This window comes from Nyctibius grandis, chromosome 5 (assembly GCF_013368605.1).
Source record: "Nyctibius grandis isolate bNycGra1 chromosome 5, bNycGra1.pri, whole genome shotgun sequence".
In the NCBI taxonomy this organism is placed as follows: Eukaryota; Metazoa; Chordata; class Aves; order Nyctibiiformes; family Nyctibiidae; genus Nyctibius; species Nyctibius grandis.
The window spans coordinates 9,086,955-9,110,966 of record NC_090662.1 but is presented as its reverse complement, the minus strand read 5'-3'; the positions used below and the strand labels follow the sequence as shown (position 1 = coordinate 9,110,966).

At 44.5% G+C, this 24,012-nt stretch overlaps 1 protein-coding gene across 1 annotated transcript in view; it reads right to left on the bottom strand.

Annotated features, from left to right (window-relative positions):
* Nucleotides 1-23,778, bottom strand: part of ELAPOR2 (endosome-lysosome associated apoptosis and autophagy regulator family member 2) — a 35,217-nt gene extending 11,439 nt beyond the window's left edge. Inside the window, exons 1-14 of the mRNA XM_068401279.1 lie at nt 23,615-23,778; nt 22,304-22,451; nt 19,457-19,543; nt 16,965-17,070; nt 16,200-16,352; nt 15,062-15,150; nt 11,519-11,699; nt 10,628-10,756; nt 9,569-9,659; nt 6,798-6,900; nt 5,422-5,559; nt 4,811-5,074; nt 3,721-3,894; nt 2,047-2,236 (exon numbers count right to left, since the gene is read on the bottom strand). Coding sequence (XP_068257380.1) covers nt 2,047-2,236; nt 3,721-3,894; nt 4,811-5,074; nt 5,422-5,559; nt 6,798-6,900; nt 9,569-9,659; nt 10,628-10,756; nt 11,519-11,699; nt 15,062-15,150; nt 16,200-16,352; nt 16,965-17,070; nt 19,457-19,543; nt 22,304-22,451; nt 23,615-23,778 — 2,017 coding nt within the window. The remainder of the gene's footprint in view (nt 1-2,046; nt 2,237-3,720; nt 3,895-4,810; nt 5,075-5,421; nt 5,560-6,797; nt 6,901-9,568; nt 9,660-10,627; nt 10,757-11,518; nt 11,700-15,061; nt 15,151-16,199; nt 16,353-16,964; nt 17,071-19,456; nt 19,544-22,303; nt 22,452-23,614) is intronic.
* Between the last annotated feature and the right edge of the window lie 234 nt (nt 23,779-24,012).

Sequence of the window (24,012 nt, the reverse complement as noted above, 5' to 3'; positions counted from 1 at the left end):
GAAAAAATCAGGACTATCTCCTTGCTTTCCAAGACAATGTCTGAACACCTCATTCCTCCAGTGGCAGGAGAGGATATTGGCATGTACTTGGCATGCACGCCTACAAACTAGCAAACCGACACTTAAGAGTGATCTTTAATAGAGCTTTTAATGAAAGGGAAATATCAGAAGACTGATGGAGGTGATATGGTGAGCCAAATTACAATGTGGCTAACACGATGAGGCAAAATAACAGAAATGATAAGTGGAAGATGGGTTTCAGTTAATGGGTGACAATGAGTGGCAGTCAACATGAATTTATGAAGAACAGCTCTTGTTGAACAAATCTGATTTCATTCCTTGAGTGCTGATGCATTTGGTTGCTAAAGAAAACTATGTAAATTTATCAAGTATTTCACTAATTACCACATGAGATTGTAATTAAAAAGTTAGCAGTGTAATATTAATTAAGTGCACACTCTGGATTAAAAATTATTTAACTAACTAGTTTGAAAATTATCTGGCATGGGAAATTGTCATCAAATGCGGTATGTCTCCAGGCTTCTCTAGGCATTGATACTGGCGTCCCAAAATGCAAGATTATCATCAGGGATCTGCAAGTAACTATATAATCACTGTTGGTAAAGTGTGTAGGTGAGACAAAGATTAAGAGGAACAGGAAAAAAATACAGAGCAACTTGGTTCACTTGGTAAGCTGGTCCCAATCAAACTAAACATATTTTAGTGCAGACAAGCACAGCAAGGGTTGAAGGCCAGTCCTAAGTAAGAGAAATTGTCCCTTGGAAACTGTAACTCTGAAAAAGACCTAGAGTGGACATCACAACCAAGAAGCCATCATGAAATCTCCTGAGTCTGGAGAAAGAAGGACTCAGAGATTCCATCCTTGCATGTAAACACAAATATGGAAGTGATTTTTATTGCCATTATAGTGAGTTAAATACTGGAATACTATTCCATCCTGATGGCCATGCTTTAAGAGAATGTAATAACAAGTTACAGAGGCTGCAGAAAGAGCCTCAAAAATTATTCAGATGCTTGAGAGAAATACATGATAGGAAGACACTTAGAAGAACTTGGTCTACTTAGTTTATGAGAAAAGCAGACTGGGTAGGGTGTGATGATTCCAGTACACAAAATATTTCTCCAAGGAGGAAAATGTGGGTGTGAAATGGAGAAAGAATAACAAGAAGCAAGAGATGAAAACTGAAGCCAGGCAAATTCAAACAGGAAACAGGTCTGATTTAAAATACAGAGACGGTGTTTGACCAGTGGGAAAAAACACCAAGGACTGTGGCAAAGCTTTTCTTTCTGGCAGCTTTAAAAGTCCAGGTTGAATGCTCTTCCAAAGACATGCTTTTGTCAAACATGAGTTTCTGGGCTCAGTGCCAGGGAGAAAGTACAAACACTCAGTGCCTGTAATGGATAGGTGAGCAGACTAAATGACTTCATTGTCTAATCTGGCCTCAGACTCTGGGAACTTGTGAGCCAGAGCAATGTAAAACTTAATGATGTGCATGGCTCCATGCTGCCCTAAGCCTCCTCCTTCCTTGCCTAATTATGTTCCAGCACCAGCTTCTTCTGAAATTGCCCAAGTATGGACTTGGCACGGGCAGAAACACTTGGACTAATGTGACTAGTACAATGATTGGTCTTGCCCTGCATGAGGTGGGTAGGAAACACGAAAGACAACCAGTGCTTTTTAATTACATTCTCCAGATTTTTGTGCTGAAATTCTATGCACCATGGGACCCACCAGACCAAACATGGGGAAGAGTGAGTAATATGGGCACGGAAAACAAAGAATGGGGGAAGCCCTTACTCTTCTCCTCCAGGCATCAGCTGTACTGAAACAGTAGACAAAAGCAATGGCCATCTGTCCACATCTGCTTCACAGCTCAGGAACAAAGTGGGACTGAATCTTGGGCTGCCCCTTCGCTCTTCTCTCAAGGTAATGCAGCACTGGTGAGCTGAGAAGGATTAACTCTGCAGCCCTAAACACATGTGAGTACACCCATGATAACAACATGCAGAAGACAAACCATGTACCTAAGAACCTATCAGCAAGGCTGTTGGATTGCAGAGCCAGGGCTGTTCGGAAACCTTTGCTGTCCGATGGGATGATGGTGGACTGACAGACAAACGCTCCCACAAAGTTGGAAAAATCTTCTGATTCTGCAACCATGTCCTTCAGAGTAACATCTGTGATATTGTCAGTGCAAATAGCCATCTTCTTCCCCTGTGGACAATCAGGAAAAAATGGGGAAGCTGTTGGTTGCCAGTAAGACATGAAAAAGTTTGGGAGAGATTGCAAACTTCCTGATCGCAAACTGGATGAGTTTCATTACTGCACCTTAGAAACAGCTCGGTGTTTCTATCATGAGAGGGATAAATTGTAACAACAAATTGTGCCATTGTCAAAGCTCCGATTAAAGCCTTGTACAGACCTAGAAACACGATGTCACCTCTGGTATGTGTCTTATCAGAAACCTGTGCTGCGAAGCACTCTGTTTATCTTGACAGCACAGTGTTTACTTGCAGAGCATAATAAAATGGCTTGCAAAGGAAAACCATATTTCCCTGCCTTTAAATAACATAACGCAGAATACCTCTTTATTTGGGATTTAATCCAGATAAAATATTTTCAAAGCACAAATATATGAAATCCCTAAACATATATATAGAGTTCAAGGTTGCATTAACGTCACATGTCAAGGCCAGCGCTAAAATCTCAGAGCAACAGCAATGAAAGACAAATCACTAGACTCAGTTGTCCTGATAAAATGCCAAGCACTCAGGACCTAATCATATGGTTGGTAGTACTATAGTACCATCATAGTAGTTTGGGAAAATGAAGACCAGATCCACAAGGGAGTGAGCATATCTGTACCTTTGTGGATCTAGTTGTCAGCAGCTCCAGTCCAGGTGATACTGAAATACACATTTAAGCCTACAAGTATGCAAAACACTGTAAAGAAATGTGTCTACTCATTTGCCTCTACTCATGCAAACCCTTTGGTACATGGGAAAGAGACTTCAGAACTTTGCAGGGCTGGACATCAATGTAAACTACATGCATTGGCTTTCATGGGACAATATACATCACTGGTACTGCTCCAAAACTTCAGTTTATGTATGTGACAACATGCTCTGGTACAGTTCAAGTCCCAGACAGAAAAATCTTGACTCTGGGGCAGAGACTGGTTGCACTCATGGCCTGAACACATTTTCCCACCACTTTAAAAGGCTGCAATCAAAGTCAGCCACGGGCACCTCAGCCACTGGCAGAGAGCAGGGTGACCAGGGGCTCTGCTGACAGCAACATCTCCAGCCAAGTCACGAGGGAAACATATGGAAAGAAGCTGGCAACTCAAAGACTCAAACTCTTCGCTTGAGTTCCTTAGTGGCAGCACAAAAAGGTCAGGGTTGTGACCCAAGTGACTTGAAGGCACAAGAACTAAGAAAAGGTAGGGATGTGACAGGGTTTTTCTTCTGACTGTTACTTATGCCTAAAATACTGTCACCTCTGCTCTGGAAAATCACTTGGCTGGTCAAAAGTCCTCTTGCACTGCTGAGCAAGATCCAGAGGAAAGTGTTTGCATGGTGTCGGTGACAGCTCAGCTGTAGGGGAGTCCTCCTCCTGTCTCAGTGTGATCCCACAGAGCATCAATATGGGCAGCAAATTGATTAATCCCCTTGACCCTCAACCACAGCTGAGCTCACCTCATTCCCACACAGGCTGATGTTAAAGAAGTGGAAGAACTTGGTCCCTCGGGAGGTGAAGCTGGGTCCGCTCATCAATGAGCCCCCCTGGCTGAGGTTGCTAAAATCGTAATTCAGGCTCTGGTTATCCTTGATGTATGACACCAGGCAGTCACTGAAGCAGGCAGAGTGGTCCTTCAGAGAAGGAGAGGCATCCATTAAAGAGAAGTTATGGACCAGCAGCAAACCGTTCACCTGGGAGTTAAGCAAGCAGGTGCAGACAGGACTGCTTTCCTTGTTAAGGATGGAGGGGAACTTTGTCCTATTCCTGTAATTCACCTTTCCCTTAGGAGAATTCCCATTCCTGTGTCAGTCCCTTGCAATCACATATCAAGACTTTAATGTTCCCTAAGCTTGGCCTTTCTGTTGTCCACCGCATTAGCTAAGAAAATGCAGAGTTTCTTGCTGTGTTTTGTTGTGGGTGCTTTTAGGGTCCCAATGTCCCAGCATAAAACCCTGTAGATAGACCAGAACATGGCCTCAGTTATACTTGCATCATGCAAAGGAAACACAAGAAAGAGCTCAAGAGACAGGGACAGGATATGAACCCAGCTGGAGAAAGGCAGAATATGAACAAATTGGAGCAGTTCTTCAAGTCCCTGTGCAGTTCCTTGCCGAAGGATGCTGCACACAACAAATGTTTATCTAGGCTTAAGGGCAATTTCGTATAAGAGGAATTTGGTACAGGTTTCTAAAGGCACAGAAACATCATCCAGCTGAGGAAGTCCCCGAGTTTAAAACTGCAGGAGTCTGGAACAGTTTTAGGTGGAAGTAACGTATATGCTTGCCCTGTTCTTACACTGTCCCCAGCACAGCTTCTTGAAATGACCCTTTTGTTGAGCTGGTGTGGTCAATTTTATCTTCTAATTGCATATTTACAAAGAGAAATTAGACTAGGAACATATTCGGAAGAGTGGGATCATTGGTTATAATTGTACCCCAGTGCTCACAAGGCACATACCTGTAGAAAAGCACTAAAACTGGCCCTTTGAGTGCTTATATCCCAATAAACCCTGTCTGCCCATCGCTCAGAGACCCTCACTTTCTGTACCTTGGTGCTCTTGCTGCCAGGCCCACACGGGATGCAGGCCTCCCTGCCGTAGACTTGGTGGATGGACAGGAAGGTGTTGGCCGGACACTCCTGGCACTGGCTGGACTCCTTCTCGATGTAGTGTCCTGCCGGGCAGGGCACGCAGGATGAGCCAGACTGCTCGGAGCCCAGCGCACAGGCCCGGCAAGAAGAGGCGACTCCATCCACTGCGTTGGTCACCGTGATGGAGTAGATCTTTGCCATGTCATTGATGAACTGTCTGCTCTGGAACAAGAGTCAAAGAAAACACCCTGGTGCCATTGCACCATTGCATATGGACACTGATCACAGCACTGTGCACCAGGGCACTGATTCAGGGATCAACTTCTCATAGAATCACAGAATCATAGAATCGTTTTGGTTGGAAAGGACCTTTAAGATCATTGAGTCTAACCGTGCCTGTCTGTCAACATGGATGGTTTATCCACAGCTGCTTCCCAAGTGACACCATATGGTGACAGCCACTCACCCTTTATAAGAAGCCTGTGAGCTTCAAAGGAGGGCAAGAGCTCTGGTGGTGAGTGTCCAAGGAAAGCTGTGTTGTAAAGCCCTGTACGTAAAGAAGTACTTACGTCTTGGCCCTCGTTTATTCTCTGAAAGGCCCAGGTGAACGTGAAGGAAGCGTTTTTGGAGATGATGTGTGTGTAGGATTGTTTCTCTTTACTTCTTTCCCATGATTCCACAACATTGGTATTTTTTCGATTAACATCCTATAAAAAGGCATAAATTTTTTTTTAAAAAACTAAAAGTGTGGTCATACTACAGTAAACACTGGTGTTTTATAATACAGAGATTAATATGTATAAAGGACTTTACAATTGCATTTAATGTTTAATAAAGGAAAGCAAACATATTTATTCTCTTTTCTATCACTGGCAATTTTTTAACTGAGAATGGGCGTCTATTCCAAAAGATGTTCTCGTTCACACCACAGTTAAGTTCAAAGTCCTATAGCAGGTTATAAACATTATGAGGACAGATTCAGTGCAGTGGTTCTTTCAGATTTGAAATTCTGGTTCTGTATAAATCATGTGGGTACCAGAGCACAGAGAGGGGAAGGCCAAAATTCAAAGAAAAATTGTAGCTTCCACCATCTTCAAATACCCACTTTGTTGGTGTCTCTAGTGAAACAGAACTGAGGCCAATAAGACAACATCAAAGTTTACACAAGAAAAATCTGTTCAATTTATGTTCATGTTTCTTATTCTCCATCAGCTGTAAATGTTCCAGTGAAATGAAGATGCTTTTCTTTTACAACAGACTCCTTTAAATTATCACTAAAGGTAGATTATTTTAAATTACCACCTAATTTCTACTTATTTCTCTTTAAAATAAGAGCAAATTCCTTTAAAGTACCACTAAATACAAAAAAAAAAGGACCCGCTTCTCTTTGCAATGGCAGGGCCAAGGGAGCTGTTGCAGATCCAGTTACCTTCCTCAGATGATGCAGTTTCGATAAACAGATGAGGAAAGTAAAAAACACGGCCCTTTGCTTTCCCATACAAATGTCTGTCTGCTGTCCTACCAATTCTCCAGGTCACTGACAGGATCCAGAATAAATTTCCAAATTTTCCATTTCCCACCCCTCTGTCCCACATCTTGACTCGTGACTCTGTTAAACTTCTGGAGGCTAACTCAACTGCACAAGAGACACTCAGAATTTTATCGGTCGGTTTAACGGGGGAAAATTTGGCTCTCTGGTGTCCAATGATTCCTTTTAAAATAAACAGATAACCAAGCATGGTTCACAATTCACATGGTGGAGGAATTTTTCTAGGTCGTTCATTAAATCCTTCCTGCAAGGGCACCGCAGATATTAGACTAATGTAATACTTAATCTTAGGCATAATAAACCAAGGGCAATTAATCACACCTATGTAGAGGTATTAAAGTGACATGTGCAATACCAGACTCAGTCCTCAGTCATGGAGAGAGAGGTCTCACTTACTGCCATAAAGTACAGCACACAATCTGCTGAACAGATGGTCTCAAAAATAAAAGTGATCCGTCCTAGTTCTGACCCAGTTGCTCCTGTCACTGATGTCGGAGGTCTGTTTAACAGAGAAGGAATGAAACATTCACCAGGTGCTCTCCAGACAGGCAGCAGTCAATCCTTCAAATTGTTTTTCGTACAGCAGGGAAACCGTCAAAGTCCTGTCACGTAAAACCTGCCCTTGCAGAACTGCGGAGGCCACGTTTGCACAGCAGCTCTGCACTGGGTATTGGGCACAGTAAGATTATTTTTTAAGTGTCTGACTTCTTTATGGTACAGTTCCCTCCTTATAACCAACACCCAAATTTGACCATATCGGTAGGGAATCTTGTTGCTTAAATGAATTACATGCTTTAAGTGATTTACACTGATTTAATTGCATCTACCCTCCACTGGTGGGAGACGCATTCAGAAGTTTCATACAAACCAGAAGCATTCAGGGTGCTCCCCTGCAAAGTACTAAACAGTAAACTGCAACACACCGAGCTTTTCCCCAGATATGTTTCTTGCTTCTCTTTTATTTTCATTGCTTTTTGCCCATACTGTAAAATAAAAATCAGGGTTTGCTCACTGGGTGTAAGAAGTCACAACCCCCCTCAGCTGAGACAGATAGATACAGCAAAGGGAGGGTGAGGTTCATAGAATCACAGAATCACAGAATCGTTTTGGTTGGAAAGGACCTTTAAGATCATCCAGTCCAACCATTAACCTAACACTACCAAGTCCACCACTAAACCATGTCCGTAAGCACCACATCTACATGTCTTTTGAATCCCTCCAACGATGGTGACTCCACCACTTCCCTGGGCAGCCTGTTCCAATGTTTGATAACCCTTTCAGTAAATAAATTGTTCCTGATATTCAATCTAAACCTCCCCTGGTGCAGCCTGAGGCCGTTCCCTCTCATCCTATCATTTGTTACCTGGGAGAAGAGACCAACACCCACCTCACTACAGCCTCCTTTCAGGTAGTTGTAGAGAGCAATAAGGTCTCCCTTCAGCCTTCTTTTCTCCAGGTTAAACACCTCCAGTTCCCTCAGTTGCTCCTCATCACACTTGTTCTCCAGACCCTTCATCAGCTTCGTTGCCCTTCTCTGGACTCGCTCCAGCACCTCAATGTCTTTCTTGTAGTGAGGGGCCCAAAACTGAACACAGTATTCGAGGTGTGGCCTCACCAGTGCCGAGTACAGGGGGACAATCCCTGCCCTAGTCCTGCTGGCCACACTAGTGCTGATACAAGCCAGGATGCTGTTGGCCTTCTTGGCCACCTGGGCACACTGCTGGCTCATATTCAGCCGGCCATTGATCAACACCCCCAGGTCCTTTTCCACCAGGCAGCTTTCCAGCCACTCTTCCCCAAGCCTGTAGCGGTGCATGGGGTTGTTGTGTCACAAGTGCAGGACCTGACACTTGGCCTTGTTGAACCTCATACAATTGGCCTTGGCCCATTGATCCAACCTGTCCAGATCCCTCTGCAGAGCCTTCCTACCGTCCAGCAGATCAACCCAAGTTAGTGTCATCTGCGAACTTACTGAGGGTGCACTCAATCCCCTGGTCCAGATCATTGATAAAGATATTAACGAGAACTGGCCCCAGTACTGAGCCCTGGGGAACACCACCTGTGACCAGCCGCCAACTGGATTTAACTCCATTCACCACAACTCTTTGGGCTTGGCCATCCAGCCAGTTCTTTACCCACCGAAGTGTACGCCCATCCAAGCCATGAGCAGTCAGGTAGACAACATCCACAGCCTTTCCCTCATCCAGGAAGCGGGTCATCTTGTCATAGAAGGAGATCAGGTTAGTCAAGCAGGACCTGCCTTTCATAAACCCATGCTGACTGGGCCTGATCGCTTGGTTATCCTGTACGTGTCCCATGATGGCACTCAAGATGATCTGCTCCATAATCTTCCCTGGCACCAAGGTCAGACTGACAGGCCTGCAGTTCCCCGGATCCTCCTTCCAGCCATACTTCATTTTGCCATACCTTACCTCTCTTAATAATTGGCACCTGTCTGAGCTAGGAGTCTAAGCTTACTCTTTTAACAAAGAGGCACAAGCACCTCAAGCAGCAAATTCATCCTGTCTGAGGGTCCAGGAGAGGTGGGATGTCCTGTTCTCCTGTGATGCCTGCATCTCTCCACTGGCTCCAGGGGAAGCACAGACTGTGCAGGCTAGCTGAAGCCACAGTGCAAAGTGATGTGGATTTCTGGAAAACATCTTGAGGGCAGGCACCAGTATACATCCCATGGCAGATTTAGCTGGTTACTTTGGGATAATTTAGAAACAGAGGGATAGGAAGAGGGAGGTTGTAGAATCTCCTCTGGAGATATTCAAAACCCTCCTGGATGTGACCCTGTGCAACGTGCTCTAGGGGAACCTGCTTTGGCAGGGGGTTGGACTAGATGATCTCCAGAGGTCCCTTCCAACCCCAACCATTCCATGATTCTGTGATTCTGTGAATATCTTTTCTCAGTTTCCAGACAGCCAACTGGCTGGCATCTCAGACTGAAGCAAACACTGCTAAAAACCAAGGTGTTACAGGATCGTCTGCTGCATTGGGCTGACTGGGGGCACAGGAATAAAACCAAAGTTTCCACTTGTCCCTCATTCGTGACATCATTGTACTGCAAAAAGAAAAACTCTGTTCATTCCAGGGATAATGGGAAATAGGTGTAAGAGGCAGAGATAAATGAGAAATAGATGAAAAAAAATCCTGTTCCTTACTTAAATCCCGGGATGTGCAGGTTCAAGATCAGATAGTCATTGTCAGAGCCTCCTGCCCCACTCTGGATGTGATCACCAGCCACTTCCCAACCTTCACAGGAAAAAAAAAAAAAAAGAAAAAAAATTCAAGAAATTTATAGTTTCTGGGTCATATGGCAAAAAAATTCCTGTTACCACATTTTTTAAGCAATTCAGTATTTTAGTACATTTTAAAGATGTCTGTTATAAACTATAAAGCAGTATAATAATGCATTTGAATGAAAAATTTTAGCAATTGTATGAACTGCTGATTTTATAGGCGAATGTCTCCTTGAAATCAGCAAAGCAATTGAAATTCCCTAACCTGTGCTGTGCAGCTCAAGGGGGATGATCCATCTGATCTCCTCCAACCTTAAAACAGATGAATCAATGAATCTATGTGTTAAATGTTAAGCATATACTTCAGTGGCCCTCTGCTTAACACACATAATTCAAAGCTTGAGTTACATCAGCCTGACAGGGTGGATCAGACTGAACATAATCTCTCAGAGAAGGCTGAAGGTGGGAGAAGTCCCGAACGGGATCACTTTCACCGGTGAGCTGCGACTGCTCTCTGCTGCAATCTTAGCGCACGGGCAGAGAGAAAGCTCTGAGTGCTAAACGAACAAAGATCACAGACTTCAATTAAGTTTTCCAAAAGAATTATGTGTGACCTCAAAGGGCATCACAAAACATGAAAGGAGATAAACTAGAGAGAAGTCAAGTAGTTGGATTTTTTTCAGTGGGGATATTCAGATGCATCAAAGTCTATGGTGGGATAGGTCCTTGGCTGAGGGGACTTCACATAGGCTGCAGCTCCTGCCCTCTTCTGCTATACATGAGGTTTTTTTATTTCTTCTTTGTGATATTGTGACATTGCTTCCTACAGGAAATTTCAAGCCTGGTGCAATTAAAGAAAAGGGGGGGAAACTTCGTGACTCACATAGCAAAGAACATACTCATTTTGATGAGTGCTCCATTACAACAGTGATCAGTGCAGGAGAAAGACAGGTGGGTAACAACACAGGGAGTTTGGCTCACCATTCATCCCATCGCACTTTGAGTTACCGACATTAAAGCAAGACGTCTTCATGTTTCCTGGCAGGATGTTCCACCACTTGTACTCAAACCCAAGAGCTGGTTCAGTCCCAGCAGGGCAGGCTTTGCACTCTATAGGGTGAGGAGAGAGTGGGAAAGGAAATCATGCAGCCAAAGTGCATCTCAAACATTGTTTTAAAGAACATATACATTACTTTTTTACTCTCTGGGGCAAGTAATGAGTAAAGAAAATAATTTATTTCTTTATAATTAAACAGCCAAAGACTTATCAGGATCAGAAGAGTGGAAATGAGACCAGCATTTTATAAATCGCAGATCATAACCTCGTGGTAACTAATCTGCCACTGATCCCCCAAGCCACACTTCCTTTTTAATGGCTTCTGCTGAAGGTTTGATCACACTGGTAAACATGAGTTCACACAAAATGCTGTACGTGACGACAGGGCCAATACATCTCAGAATGAACAAGCCAGAGTTTAAGCTAGACAATGTTGGCAGGGTACGCACCTGGCAGTGCCTAAAATGAGATTTTTCACAGGGAAGAACTTGGCATGGACAGAAGAATGGGTGAGGAGGAATTACTGACTGTAAAAGTTCTGATTTCCTTCTCAGAATCCCTTAAAATAACCCTCAGGATGTTTATATCAGCCAAGAAATGCATCCAGAACACAGCAGGTCAATTTAAAGCAGCAATCCCTGATATGAAAGGACTTCAGAGAGAAAACAGATATCCAACTCCCTCTCTCCAATGTTATTAAATAAGAATTTTATGAAAAATGAACTCTAGCTTATGACAGTGTGTCATTAAACTAAGTCACATGCAAGCAGACAACTGCTTTTGGGGACATGAGCAATTTTTTTGTGGACTCCTACCCTGTGTCCCATCCGAAAATGTGCCTGGTGGGCAAGGAGTACAGGAAGACGAGGCGTTGTTGTAAAAGCCAGGATTGCAGGGTGGACAATCCTTCCTCTCTCCAGAAGGAGGTAGGGTCAATGCATAGGGGATATCCTCTCTGCAGATCTTGGGTTCAATCCATTTGTACATGATCTGAGTCTGAAAGGAGAAGACACTGAGCTCACATGGTGTGTTAGGAAGCTTTAGGACTAGATGCGCCAGTCAAGGTCTCCCTTGTAATTGAAATTAGGGTGTTCCCAATGTTTTAGGCCAAAAATAGACCTTGCACATCCAGGATAATAAATGGAAGGGCAGAGAAGGGAAACAGAAGTGACTGGGTTCACAGGCGATTCCAAGATTTCAGGCCCTAAGAGCAAAGCAAAAATGTGAAGCTTAAAACAATTACTACTGTTCATTCCTATTTATCTAGTGGATTTTCCCATGAAAATGTTTCTGAGGAACGTCAGATAAATAATTCTAACAACTGCATAAGCAATCTCTGCATTTTAACCATAGTAACTCAAAATATAACTTCTGCATTATAAAATCCCTTTATCGGGAAGGCATCTGTTGGCAGAGAACATCACAAGTTCTGCATTTTCTCCATACTGGCCTTTTCTTTGGAAAGTCCTCAGTTTCTCTCCAGCCGTTTTCACCTACTGAGCAAATGCCAAAACCACACAGAAATTCTTCCAGCCCCCCCTCCAGCCCCTCCATATTACATAAGGAGCAAGTCTATGAACACTAACATGAGTCAGTCCTTGGCGTTACCATATACAATGGTATCGCCTCTCTGACATCGCCTCTCTTTGATGAGACACAAATTTTCTGCCTTCAGGAAAAGGCTTAGGTGAGATGCATCACCTCCAATGTTGGGTTTCAAATTTCATCTGTCTTTGGGTCTGTCCCTGAAAGGGTTTAATATCTAAAGACAAAAATTAGTGGAGTTCCAGAGCTGAGAAACCCAACTGGCAAGACTTTAACCTGGTCACAGCTCCTTCTCTGGGTACTTCCACCCGTTGGTCCCAGCAGCACAATCAGGGATCCTTGAGGCATGGGCACAGAGGTTGACAGGGGAGATTTCACCTCATGAATTTGGTTCAGGGCCCCGAGCACATGCCCCTGACATCCCAGGCATCGAGCTGCTTGCACTCAAGGTTAGCCCTCTGATAACACAGAGCTGTTCAAGAAGTATTGACCAGCTTTGAACCTGTTTGGAAAAAAAGCTGGAAGAAGCTTCAGGGCAGTCTCAGGCCTCAGATCCTGGGAGCTGCCATTAAACTGAGGCTCTCGCCCTTTGTCCCTGCCTGCCTGTGCCAGGTCACATACCCTGGTTGATCCACACCCTGACTGACCCATGGACTTGATGTTCCAGCTTGACATTGGTCCCGCTTCATCACTATGGACTTGTCTGGCAGCCTCAGCTGAATCAAGTCACAGACACTGGGTCTGCGTTGCTCACTTTGCTCATTGAGTGGTATTGCTCCTGCTGACGGAGTGCCATCTGCCTCTGTCTGCCTTACAGTCACTCTTGGCTCCTGGATCCCTGTCCCTTATGGTCAGTCTTTCCTTGCTGCTCCCAAACATTTACAGGATTTTCTAGAGTATTGCTCCAGAAATGCTTCAGCAGCATCAGGGTGCACAGCATTTAAAATAAAAAAGGATCAGAAGCTGCTAAAGTACCTGTGTGGTTGCCCAGAGCCCTGTACACATGAAAATAATCCTACTGCATCTGAGCAGAGAGAAAAGGGTCAGAGCGTGCCCACAGCCACGAAGGTGAGGATTTCTAAGACCAGGGCTGAAGCAATCAGCCTGGGATTTTTAAAGCAGCAGACAGGTGAAAAGTCAATAGGAGTCAAGTGCCTAAATCTCCTGAGGCCCCTTCTACACACAGAGTGGGGACAGCAGGAGGGAGACAACAATCTCACGTCCAGTGAAAAACCTGGCTGATTTTAGTAAGATCAATAGGCCTTTAGGCTGGTGCTTTACAGCCACTGTTCACCTGAAGACGGGCTGCAGAGTCAGGCCCTCTCATTGGACTGCATCACACGGAGAGATGGCTGGGGAGTACGGCAAACCTGGACCGATTCCAGAGATGCAGAGCACCAAGTGCTGAAAGCAGTCCTAAAAACCCAGCCAGTACCTGTGTGTCTATGACACATGTTGTTGTTGCAAGTGGAAGATGAAGGGTGTCTGCAGAAAGACCCACTCTGTATTCTGATGAGGTTCATCAGTGAAGGCAAAGGCCATTGAGGAGGCAGGACGAGGGTCAACAGTGGGAGCTTATTCAATGCCAGGGAGCCTTGAACTGCACAGAGCAGAGACAGGGTAATCCACAGGAGGCTGCAACTAAAGCAGTACCTGGGGGTGCAGCAGCGAACACTGCTGCGGATTCCTCAAGTCATTACAGGAAGTTAACAGAGCAAGAATCAGCGAGTCAAGACCAGGTTGTAGAGCCTGCCGGCTCTGGGGCTAAACTCGCTGATGCTTCATTATTAAAGCACACTCAGCTGCATTTTGGAACTGGTTGACCAGGATACTCCAAAATACTCCATCCTGCTAGCAAATATTAGGCCAGTAACCTACAGGTGCTATGGATTTTGACTACTTGCCATCCTATCTGGATCTAAGAGAGATGAGAAAGGGAAGAAAAGAGACAAAACAGGCCTGACCACATGTCTACACCTCTGTGGGCTCCATATCACAGTAAATAGGAGTGTCTTCTTCAAATCCCACCAAAATCCCCATGTGACTTCTGGGACAAAGGGCAGGAGAGCTCCAAAGCCAGGCTGCTCCACCAGCAGGTCCCTCTATGAGAGATCCAGTGGATCTAAGATCTCTGGGTGAAACAATCTACTGAGAGTCCAGGTGTTCTGAGGCATCCCACGAGGCAAGCGCATCATTAGCAGCTAAGCTCTGCTGCTGCACTTGCAAATTCCCAGGCTATGTATATACCATTATTTCAACAGATCATGGGCTCTTCTTTGATGCGAAAACCAAGGGACGTGATACACATCGCACTTATGCAGCCAAATGCTTTTCCACCTGCAATGGGTATGGTCATGCTCTGTGCAAGGGTAGCACCTGAATCGTGCCTGGGCATTGCTGGGACAGGGCAAGTTGTCACAAGCCAAAAGTATGCCAGGAAAGATTGCTAACAACTAAACAGTGGGGTTTATTCTGGGACAACACTTCAGCCTGTGGTTCAACCCTGTTTTTTTATGAGCATGAAGGTAGCACCAGTGACCCAGTCAGACTAATCACAAATGCACGGAGCTTAGCATTTCACAATGACAGATCCCTTAAGCAGACCCATGACAGGCAGATTCTTACAGATGGATGAATGCTGGAGAGAAAGCAGCTAAAGGATAAGCCTAAAGCCTCGGAGAGATTCAGTGCTGGAATTGGGAAACTGGGAAAGCAATTGGGAAAGTGATTCCTAGAAACCCTACCTTGTTTTCTAATCAAGAGGTCACAGTAAGCTCAATGAGCTTAAAAATAGTATCACGCCTTCTACTTACTTTTCCTTCCTTATCACATGGGGTATGGATCTGGAAAAAGTCTTTGTTGGTGCATGGAGGACGCTCTATACATGCACTGGATCCCTCATCTAAAAAGAAAGGGTGAGAAACAGGATGTTAAACTATCAAATGGTCCCAGGAAACAACTGTAATGAGCTTAAAATCTGGAGATTAAAGTGAGTCAGCAGAAAGATACAAAATGAGAATGAAAAATCTAACTCTTAATGGAGTCTACATGAACCTTCCCCTGAACTGTAGCAGGGGAACAAGGAAAATACCAGCTATGCTTGTACTGTCACATGGAAATTCATTGATTCAGTATAACCAGGGAGTCACCCAAACCCTCACCCCACCCCTTCACCTTCAAGCAGTAATTTGTGTAGTCTGCCAAGCATGGAAATATGCTCTCACTTGATAAGGGGAAAACACTCTAACTCATTATAAACTTCCTTACAACTCTGGCCCAATTTTTCCTCTCCCCAGATATTTTTGCAGAATTTCCATTCCCATCATGAGCACAGACACAGGTCCCCAGTCATTTGCCCTAATCCGTGATAGAAGGTTCTATGGTCGGTAACTGACTCTTCAAAAACTTTCTTATAAAACAACTACGAAAAAGAAAACTGAAGACATTTTGACCATGAAGAATGATCAACATCTAACCACAGCTGGGAATGGAGAGGACTTTGGGGACTAGGGTTTGCAACTAGAACTCCACATCTTCTAACCATACAGGAGGCAGGGATGGGCCAGGAGAGGATTTGGAACGGAGATTCCTAGAAACATGACAAGTCTGAAGGCAGTGATTAAGCCAATTCAGGTCGTCGCCAACCTATAACACAAATTACCACGAGAGGGCGCAGCACGACTGTTATTATCCTTCAGAACTGCTCCCAGGTCATAAAGATCTCCATCCCTTCATGTTAGCATAGATGACCTTAGCGATTGTGGCCCATTATGTATATATGTGCCCTCTGCAGCTTTTGGGAAGCTCCATCTTCATTTCCCCTTTGCATATCAACTGGAGACTAAACTTCATTGTTGGGTAAAACTGTTCTCACATTTGCACACAGGAACAGCTTATGACCTTACGCACTCAGACTCTCCTGGTTTTGCTTAACCCATTTGATTTATGTACCTGCATAATACATTTCTTCTTTACACTTGGTGCACTCCTTAGCTCCTTTCTCAGAATAAGTATTTCTTGGACACACCTGGCACCCAGATGAACCTGGTTTGTCACTGAAGGTACCAGGCTTGCATGCGAAGCATTCAGACGTATAGGCAACTCCTGTAAGGTAAATTACAGGTAAAGCATTGAAATACAGAGGTATGCTCCGTAACTACTGCCACCTGCTTGTGGGGGAAAGCAAGCCAGCTGGGTAACACAGCTTAAAAATCACAGACTTTCACCACTCACTTTAGACACTTTGGCTTTGCTGACTCTTGATTTAGGTCTTTAATCTTTGCTCCTCAATGCAAGTCTGGCCCATGTAAGAACCTTATATGACACTCCCAGTTTGGTTACACTTAGCACAGGACCAAAAGAACAATCTCAGACTAATTAAATTATTTAAATAGTAATTTAACTATCACTGTTGTGAGGCTTACCAGTAAGCATGGTCTTTCTATACTATATTAAAGAAATCCCGTTTATTCGTTTTTCTCTATTTGCTAAGCCAGTCTTCTCCAGTAGACGGCATCATTTACCAGCTAAATTAATTTTTCGCCTTTCCCTGACCGTAAAGTTTTGCCATTCTGTTTCTGCACTTTCAGGAAGAGACAGGGGACAAGGGGGCTAAAAAAAGCCACTTCGGTGCTGTAGGCACAGCAGTAGAAATGGCACTTGGCAAACACTGTGACGAAAGAGTGAGATAACACCTAAAAGGCAAATACGACTTACCTTCAATTGTGATGTTTTTCACCAGAACTGGTTTTACTACTTTGGACCCCATGAGAATCCCTGTTGTTCTCCAGTATAATATATTGCTACCTGATTTCAGAGTTACCTGCAACAATATGCATGACAGTTAGCAGGCACCCCCTCACCAAGACATTGTTTTATTTCTTATTTCCATTACTCAGATTTCTTGCATCCTCACAGCAATCCTGGCTTTTCCTCAGCTGCTTAGTGAGTCAAGAAGTAACGGGAAGATAGCTAGGAAGATGCTGTAGAGACATCTCTGAGGACTGCCAAAGTGGTTTTAATACAAAAAAAAGCTGCTTGACACCCTAGTTTTATGGAAAAAACACCAAGAGCTGCTTCTGACCTTGATGTAAGCAGAACTGGGAAAAAGATGTTCCTGCCTTTATCCAGCTGCCCCTGGCACTCAGGAGCTGTTACCTCTACCTCTGTGTTCAGATATAGTCAATCAGTTTGTTTTTAAAGCCTTCAGATACACTTTTATAAAGAAACCCAACACAATACAGAGTTCAAAAATCCAGGCTCACAAGTGAGTTTTGTTTATAGGCTTTAAAAATCAAGCTCTGCCTGCATCTAACACTACAGCATCATGATGAGTAAGCCAGGCACAAACCATGAATGTCCCCAGCAGCAGTCCCATCCCTCCTGCTCATTTCTGACCCTGAACACCACACGAGATGCAGAAAACAACCCAGTTTCCACTACTTTGACCTACTTGCCTTCACAGCGTGGTTCAGCGTAACCCCTGTGCTGGCACAGGAAGGGTGGTGAGTTTGTGACACCTGCGATAAGGAGGAGGAGGAAGGCAGGACCTCTTCTTTCAGCAGCAATGTTAATGCCTGCTGCTTTCAACTGACCTGTGTAACTACAGTATCACTCTACTTACTAAAAGTAGCAAGTTTATCAAGACTCTGCCTGGCCTGCAAAGCCATATACACTAGCCCAGTACAAGATGCCTACTGCCAACACAGTGATACTGGCCTGAAGGTGCTATATTTTCACACAAGAAGAGGGATAACCTCCACCAGCATAACAGTCCAGGATAACGAGATTTACAGCAGTGCTGTACAGGCCTGGATGGACCATAGTTTTTGCTCACCCAGAATAAAGAGTCCAAAAACTCAGCGAAGTGGAGATACAGCATATTGTATCTCCCACTCCCCAAACACCTACTATGCAGGGGGGCAGAGGAGAGCTACGTTACCACAGGTAATGGCAGAACCGGGACCATATTGAATTAAACATCACGTTGTGTGGTATCGAGATACCCAACATCAGCTCTGGTGCTGCAGGACTAGCATGCTGAAAGCAGAGGCTGCAGCAACTGGAAAACTGGGCTCAGAGAAGCTGCCATGACAGGATTTGCAATGCAGACAAAAGCCTCGAGGAAAGCTAGAAGAGTCATCTCACAGAGCTCATATGTCTACACTTCAGCCAAGCATCCAAGCAGCCTTCTTAGTCAGTGGAGACACTTGCACATATCAGACAATGAGTTCAGATGCAACCATCTCCTGTGCAGACGCTGTCTCATCTCTCAGCTCACCCAAGTCGCTGCCCTGGCCTTGGATCTACCTCTCAGCCCGTGCCACTCATCCCTCCTCAACCAGTTCTCCTACCTCCCAGTGTGACTTGTGTGGGGCATGCACCTGAGCTAACAAGCACTGCCAGCCAGAGCTGGCTCGGGAATAGGGTTTCTCCTCCAGGAGGATAAGCAGACCATGGAAAACAGAGAGCGGGCTGCTGTCTCTGCCAATAAAAAGCCTTTTTCATCTGGCACACAGTCACCTCTGCTAGGCCTTTGCTAGCATGGCTCTGGGACTTAGGGTATGTTGGTATAGTGGAAATCAGGCATCAGCATGAGCTAATGACTTGGTCTACATATGGTCTGTGCACCGAACTCAGCCAGCTGGGTCACAGGACAACCAAAGGGCTGCTGCTCCCAACATGGACTTGCTCATATCAGCACCGCGGGAGCCACCTTGGTGCTACCAGCTTGCTTTTCAATTAGGTAAGTCACCACGGAGTGCAGCTGGGTGCAGTCCAGCTCTTCAGCACACATTTGAGAATAAAATGTCCATCCAGTCTGCCTCCACATACACACACCACTCCCGCCGCTCTGCTGAGCAATGGGGAATAATCTCGTGCTCTGATGAGCAAACAACTGTTGTACAAGATTTCAATTACAATCATGCAGAGGTACTGTGGCATGCGGATTTGCATAAATCTATTTAACCTCATAAAGCACTTGATTCAAAGCCCAGAGAAATCAATACCAAGTCTTGCATCTATATCATTTGCTTTGGGATCAGTCCCTTAGAGATCTCAGTGGCTTTGTCCACAGTACTTGGGAAGCTGTACTCCTTCAGATGCATTCATAGGACGTGGTCCTTGTTTGCTCTCTGCTCAGAGGAAATCACAGACATTTATAAATGGGAAAAAAGCTTCATGAAGGAATTTTTTTGCACACTTACGGAATGAGAGCCCCATTCCCCATTGTCTGTTAGCTTCACCCACTTGTCTGCCGTGGACTCCATCTCTTTGCACTGGTCATTTTGTATCTGTTAATTAAAAATACAAGATCAGTGACCACAATCAGATGCATATCTCTGTCAGCATAATGATTGCTGTCCACATATTTAGCACAGCAGCTGCCTTATTTGTGGAAAAAAAAAAAAACAAACAACTTCCAAAACCTGCTAGTAGCTTAACAGTGCCTCCAGTGACCACCGCTGATGTAGATGGGAAAAAAGAGCAGGAGGAGAAGATCTCACCCTTGTCCTCTCGCTATCTGGTCAGACTTGGATGCTGAGCATCTTGTCTTGGCTGCCACCTCCTTCTTTTCAGTCCACCAAGACCCAATTCTCTAAAACCTAGAGGCCATGGGCTTCTAAGTCAGAGGGTAGGTAGGAGTGAACTGGTCAAAGCCAATATCTGCTATGTCTTTGGCTCCCTGTCACCTGACCTCACTAGGGATGAGAATAACATTATCAAGGGAGAGGCAACATGCCATGGAGTGTCTGCCCTGGCAGAGAAGTAAGGTTGATTGTCCCTTGCCTAGGTTCAGTGCAGCTCAGCACCCTTTTCTTGCAGCAGGGTTTGGTGCATGGCCTCACAGCAGTCTACTTCTTTCTTCTCATAACTGTCTTCTTTGAAGAAAAATTATCAAGCCCCTTTGAGGCATGAGTTCAATTGCTCAGCTTTTATTTCATCAGGGAGAAAGGCCATTTCAACACTTCAGAAGACCCAGGGTCAAGCATCCTTCTCAAAGTTGCTCCACATCAAGACTGAAATGAGTCACATAACCCCATATCCTCCAAAGCATCTGTGCACTTAATTCCCATCTAGATCAATAGCACGGAGGAAAAGAGGTGAGAAGAAGCACCTAAGTAGAAGGTAGAGCCCTAATTATCTTGTGCAAGCTAAGCTACAGCATCTTTGTGCCTCGGTCCCCATCTGCAAGAAGGAGATAAGAATATATAGTCTTTTCTCACGAGGTGTAAAGGGCTTCAATATGTAAAAAGAGCCTGGGAAGGGCAGGCTGCAGAAGCACTGGGTATCTCACAAGAAGAATCCACGCTTGCTTCCTGTGTTTGAGGACATCTCCTCGCTTACCCTCAGACTGGCAGTGCAGCCGCCTGCGCCTGGAGAGCACCAAAACTTCACCATTTCCCAGCAGCCTGCAAGCCACTGCCACTGAAATGCCACTGTCCAGAGCTAAAGTGTCATTGTTAAATATATTTAAGCACAAAGACATGCTGGACAAAAAAATGGACTTTTAGAGGAGTGTTAAATATAGTTTCCCTGAAATACTGAGGCTGACTAGGAATTATTTACGTGGGCATTTCTATAAAGGACTGTACCACTCACTGTTTCTTGAACAGGGACTGATAATTTTAAGAAGGTGGGATATGGATAAAAGTAATATTCAAAAAACCATTTTCAAAGCCAGTGCTCAGAGAAGCAATATATTTGCACCATTGCAGGAGTAGATCAGTCAGTCAGTCAAGCAACTGGAGCCAGATTCATCATCCTGATACATTCATCTGACAGCAGAAAGCATATGTGCTGCTTTCTCCCCATGAAGAAGGCAGGATAGTCTAATATAAAAGTGAAATGGCTAAATAATATTGGCTGCACTGTCTGTTATCAAAATGCAATAAATTGCACTGATGTCGCAGCAAAAGTCTGCTTCCAGCAGGTTATTTTTTGTCTTCTTTTCCCATCACTACCAAGGATAAGGATACTTCGCACTTTTCTCCAAGCTTCAAGAAACATTAACCAACACCAGCTGAGGCTTCGCACTCCTGTGAGATACCATGAGCTGTGTTTTTCAGGTAAAAACCAGAGCTCACCAGATGGGGAGAGAGGCAGTAACAGAGGAGATGATTGAAAAATTCCAGCCATCTCCTGCTCTGAGTTGCCCTCTCATTAAGTTTTTTTCTGTCCCAAATGGCAGGTACAACATGCCAGGGAAAGCAACCTGTTGGTGAAAGCTTCCAAATCATCTCAATGACGTAGAGCATCTGCACTGCGGAGCCTGGTGCTGGGAACCCCCTGCTCCCTGGACCCCAACCAGTCCGTCCATGTGAGCAGAGCAGGGCTGTCCTTCCCATTCGGGTCCCTGTTGATCAGATTGTTGTAGTACTTTGGGTATGGTGTGGTGCAAGCGCAGCCAGGATGCTCCCATTTCAGAGCAAATGACCTCTAGTCCCTCCATTTCACAATGCAGACATGTCCTCAGAGCCTAATTCCTACTAAAAGTCATCTGAATTTTTACTCCTAAACCTCTTTGGAGAAACATTGTTTCTTGCTTTTTTATTCAAGGATCATCATTTTGTCTCTTCTCCTGCTTTTCTTTTCATCTTAATTGCTATGACCCAAATTGACCTAAAACTAAACCTAAGGTTTCCACATACTGTTGCCTTGGAGCACATCAGGTTCTGGATACCTACCTTGTAAGAAGTCTTTTTAAACTTCAAGTCCCTTCAACAGCATCTCAAGTCAAACACCCCCAAACTGAAGCATCTACCACCAACAGTTGCCTTGTAAAAGGCTGGACTAACAGGGGTCATCATGACCCCTAATGGAAAAATCCCAGCATACGGTAGACAGGATCAGTTTAGCCTGAGTATTGAAGCTGAAATAAATGCCAAAAAGCAGCATAAGTGATAGGAAGAAGATTTTTTTTATCTTGTTCAGCAGTACCAATCTACAAATATATGGGGAATGTAAAGCAAGGAAAAAGCTGTTTCTGATGGTCTTTATCTGGACTGAATTCTTGCAATATAAGGTTGGATTCATTATATAAAAGGCCTTACAAAAAATTCAAAGAAGATGTTGTTGTCAATATACTGGTATTCGAAGAAGACAGAACCGGATTTCTTCAGGTGCACAGCGTAGATGAGAGAAACTGTACAATCATCCCTGTTCGACTCTATGTAATTCCCTCGAGGCGTCCACGAAGAGCTGATGAACATAAACAAAACAAGCCTCAGCTGAGATCACAGACACTGAGGGGACTTTTCTTACACTACTATACAAAACCATGTTACTCAGTAAAGAACCCAGAATCCCACAAAAGCTAACTGCAGTGAATTTATAACTTTATGACTGGATTTCCATTTATTTTTCATGTAAATATAATATTTTTCATTAAAACTGTGCATGGGAAAACATATAGTAGTAAAAACTTAGGACTCAGACTATGTATGAAAGGTTTATTATCCATATGTTAAACATACTTTCAATTATACTCAGAAACAGCCTTCTGCAACGACCACGGGTCTCTAAATAGGCTGTGAAAGAATCTTTTAACCACATTTCATAGAATCATAGAATGGTTTGGGTTGGAAGGGACCTTAAAGATCATCTAGTTCCAACCCCCCTGCCACAGGCAGGAACACCTTCCACTAGACCAGGTTGCTCAAAGCCCCATCCAACCTGGCCCTGAACACTGCCAGGGAGGGGGCAGCTACAGCTTCTCTGGGCAACCTGGGCCAGTGTCTCACCACCCTCACAGGAAAAAATTTCTTCCTAATATCTAATCTAAATCTACCCTCTTCCAGTTTAAAACCCTTCCCCCTTGTCCTATCACTACATTTTTTGTAAAAAGTCCCTCTCCCGCTTTCCTGTAGCCCCTTCAGGTACTGGAAGGCTGCTATAAGGTCTCCCCGCAGCCTTCTCTTCTCCAGGCTGAACAGCCCCAACTCTCTCAGCCTGTCTCCATAGGAGAGGTGCTCCAGCCCTCTGATCATCTTCATGGCCTCCTCTGGACTCGCTCCAACAGCTCCATGTCCTTCTTATGTTGGGGGCCCCAGAGCTGGACACAGTACTCAGGTGCGGTAATTTATTAGGTATTTACTATACCATGACCCTAGGAGCTTTCCAGCTATGAACAAGAGCAGCTCCAGGCTGGTCTTAGACTCACTAGCTGCTGATGAGCCCAAGGAGACCATGATAACATCAAAGAGATGGCTATGAATTTCACTTCCCAGCCACTATTGTTTGCCATTACTATGGCCAGTTACCCTCTGGAGAGCTTAGATAAGTCATTAAGCTGGCTTTGTGCTGCTGAGCTGTCTCAGATCTACCCATGGCTGCATAACCCAGATGCAAAGAGAACTTCTTACTTGTTGCAGCTGTCAGCTTTATTCTCAGCTGAGCCAACCGCCGTGTCCATGAAAGTCGCTACGTTGGAGAATCCTGCTGGCAGCTCATCCCACTCGTCAAACTTTATCCCGCTGCCCAGCGAGTAGGTCCCTTCTGCACATTTGCTGCACACCTGGTTCTTCATCTCCAGGTACTCACCAGAGGCACAGGAGAAAGCTGGGGAGAAAATAATTTCTAACATATGAATGAAGAAATTAATCCCAATTAATTTCCATTAATTTTTTGCCGCTTAATTAATTAAGAGTGAACTGTCACTAAAGGGAACCAAACAGGAATGCCCCAGCCCCAGGAACACAAGAGCTGGACTACAAACATTGGCTACAATATGTTCAGCAGTGCCTGTTTTTTTACCGACGTG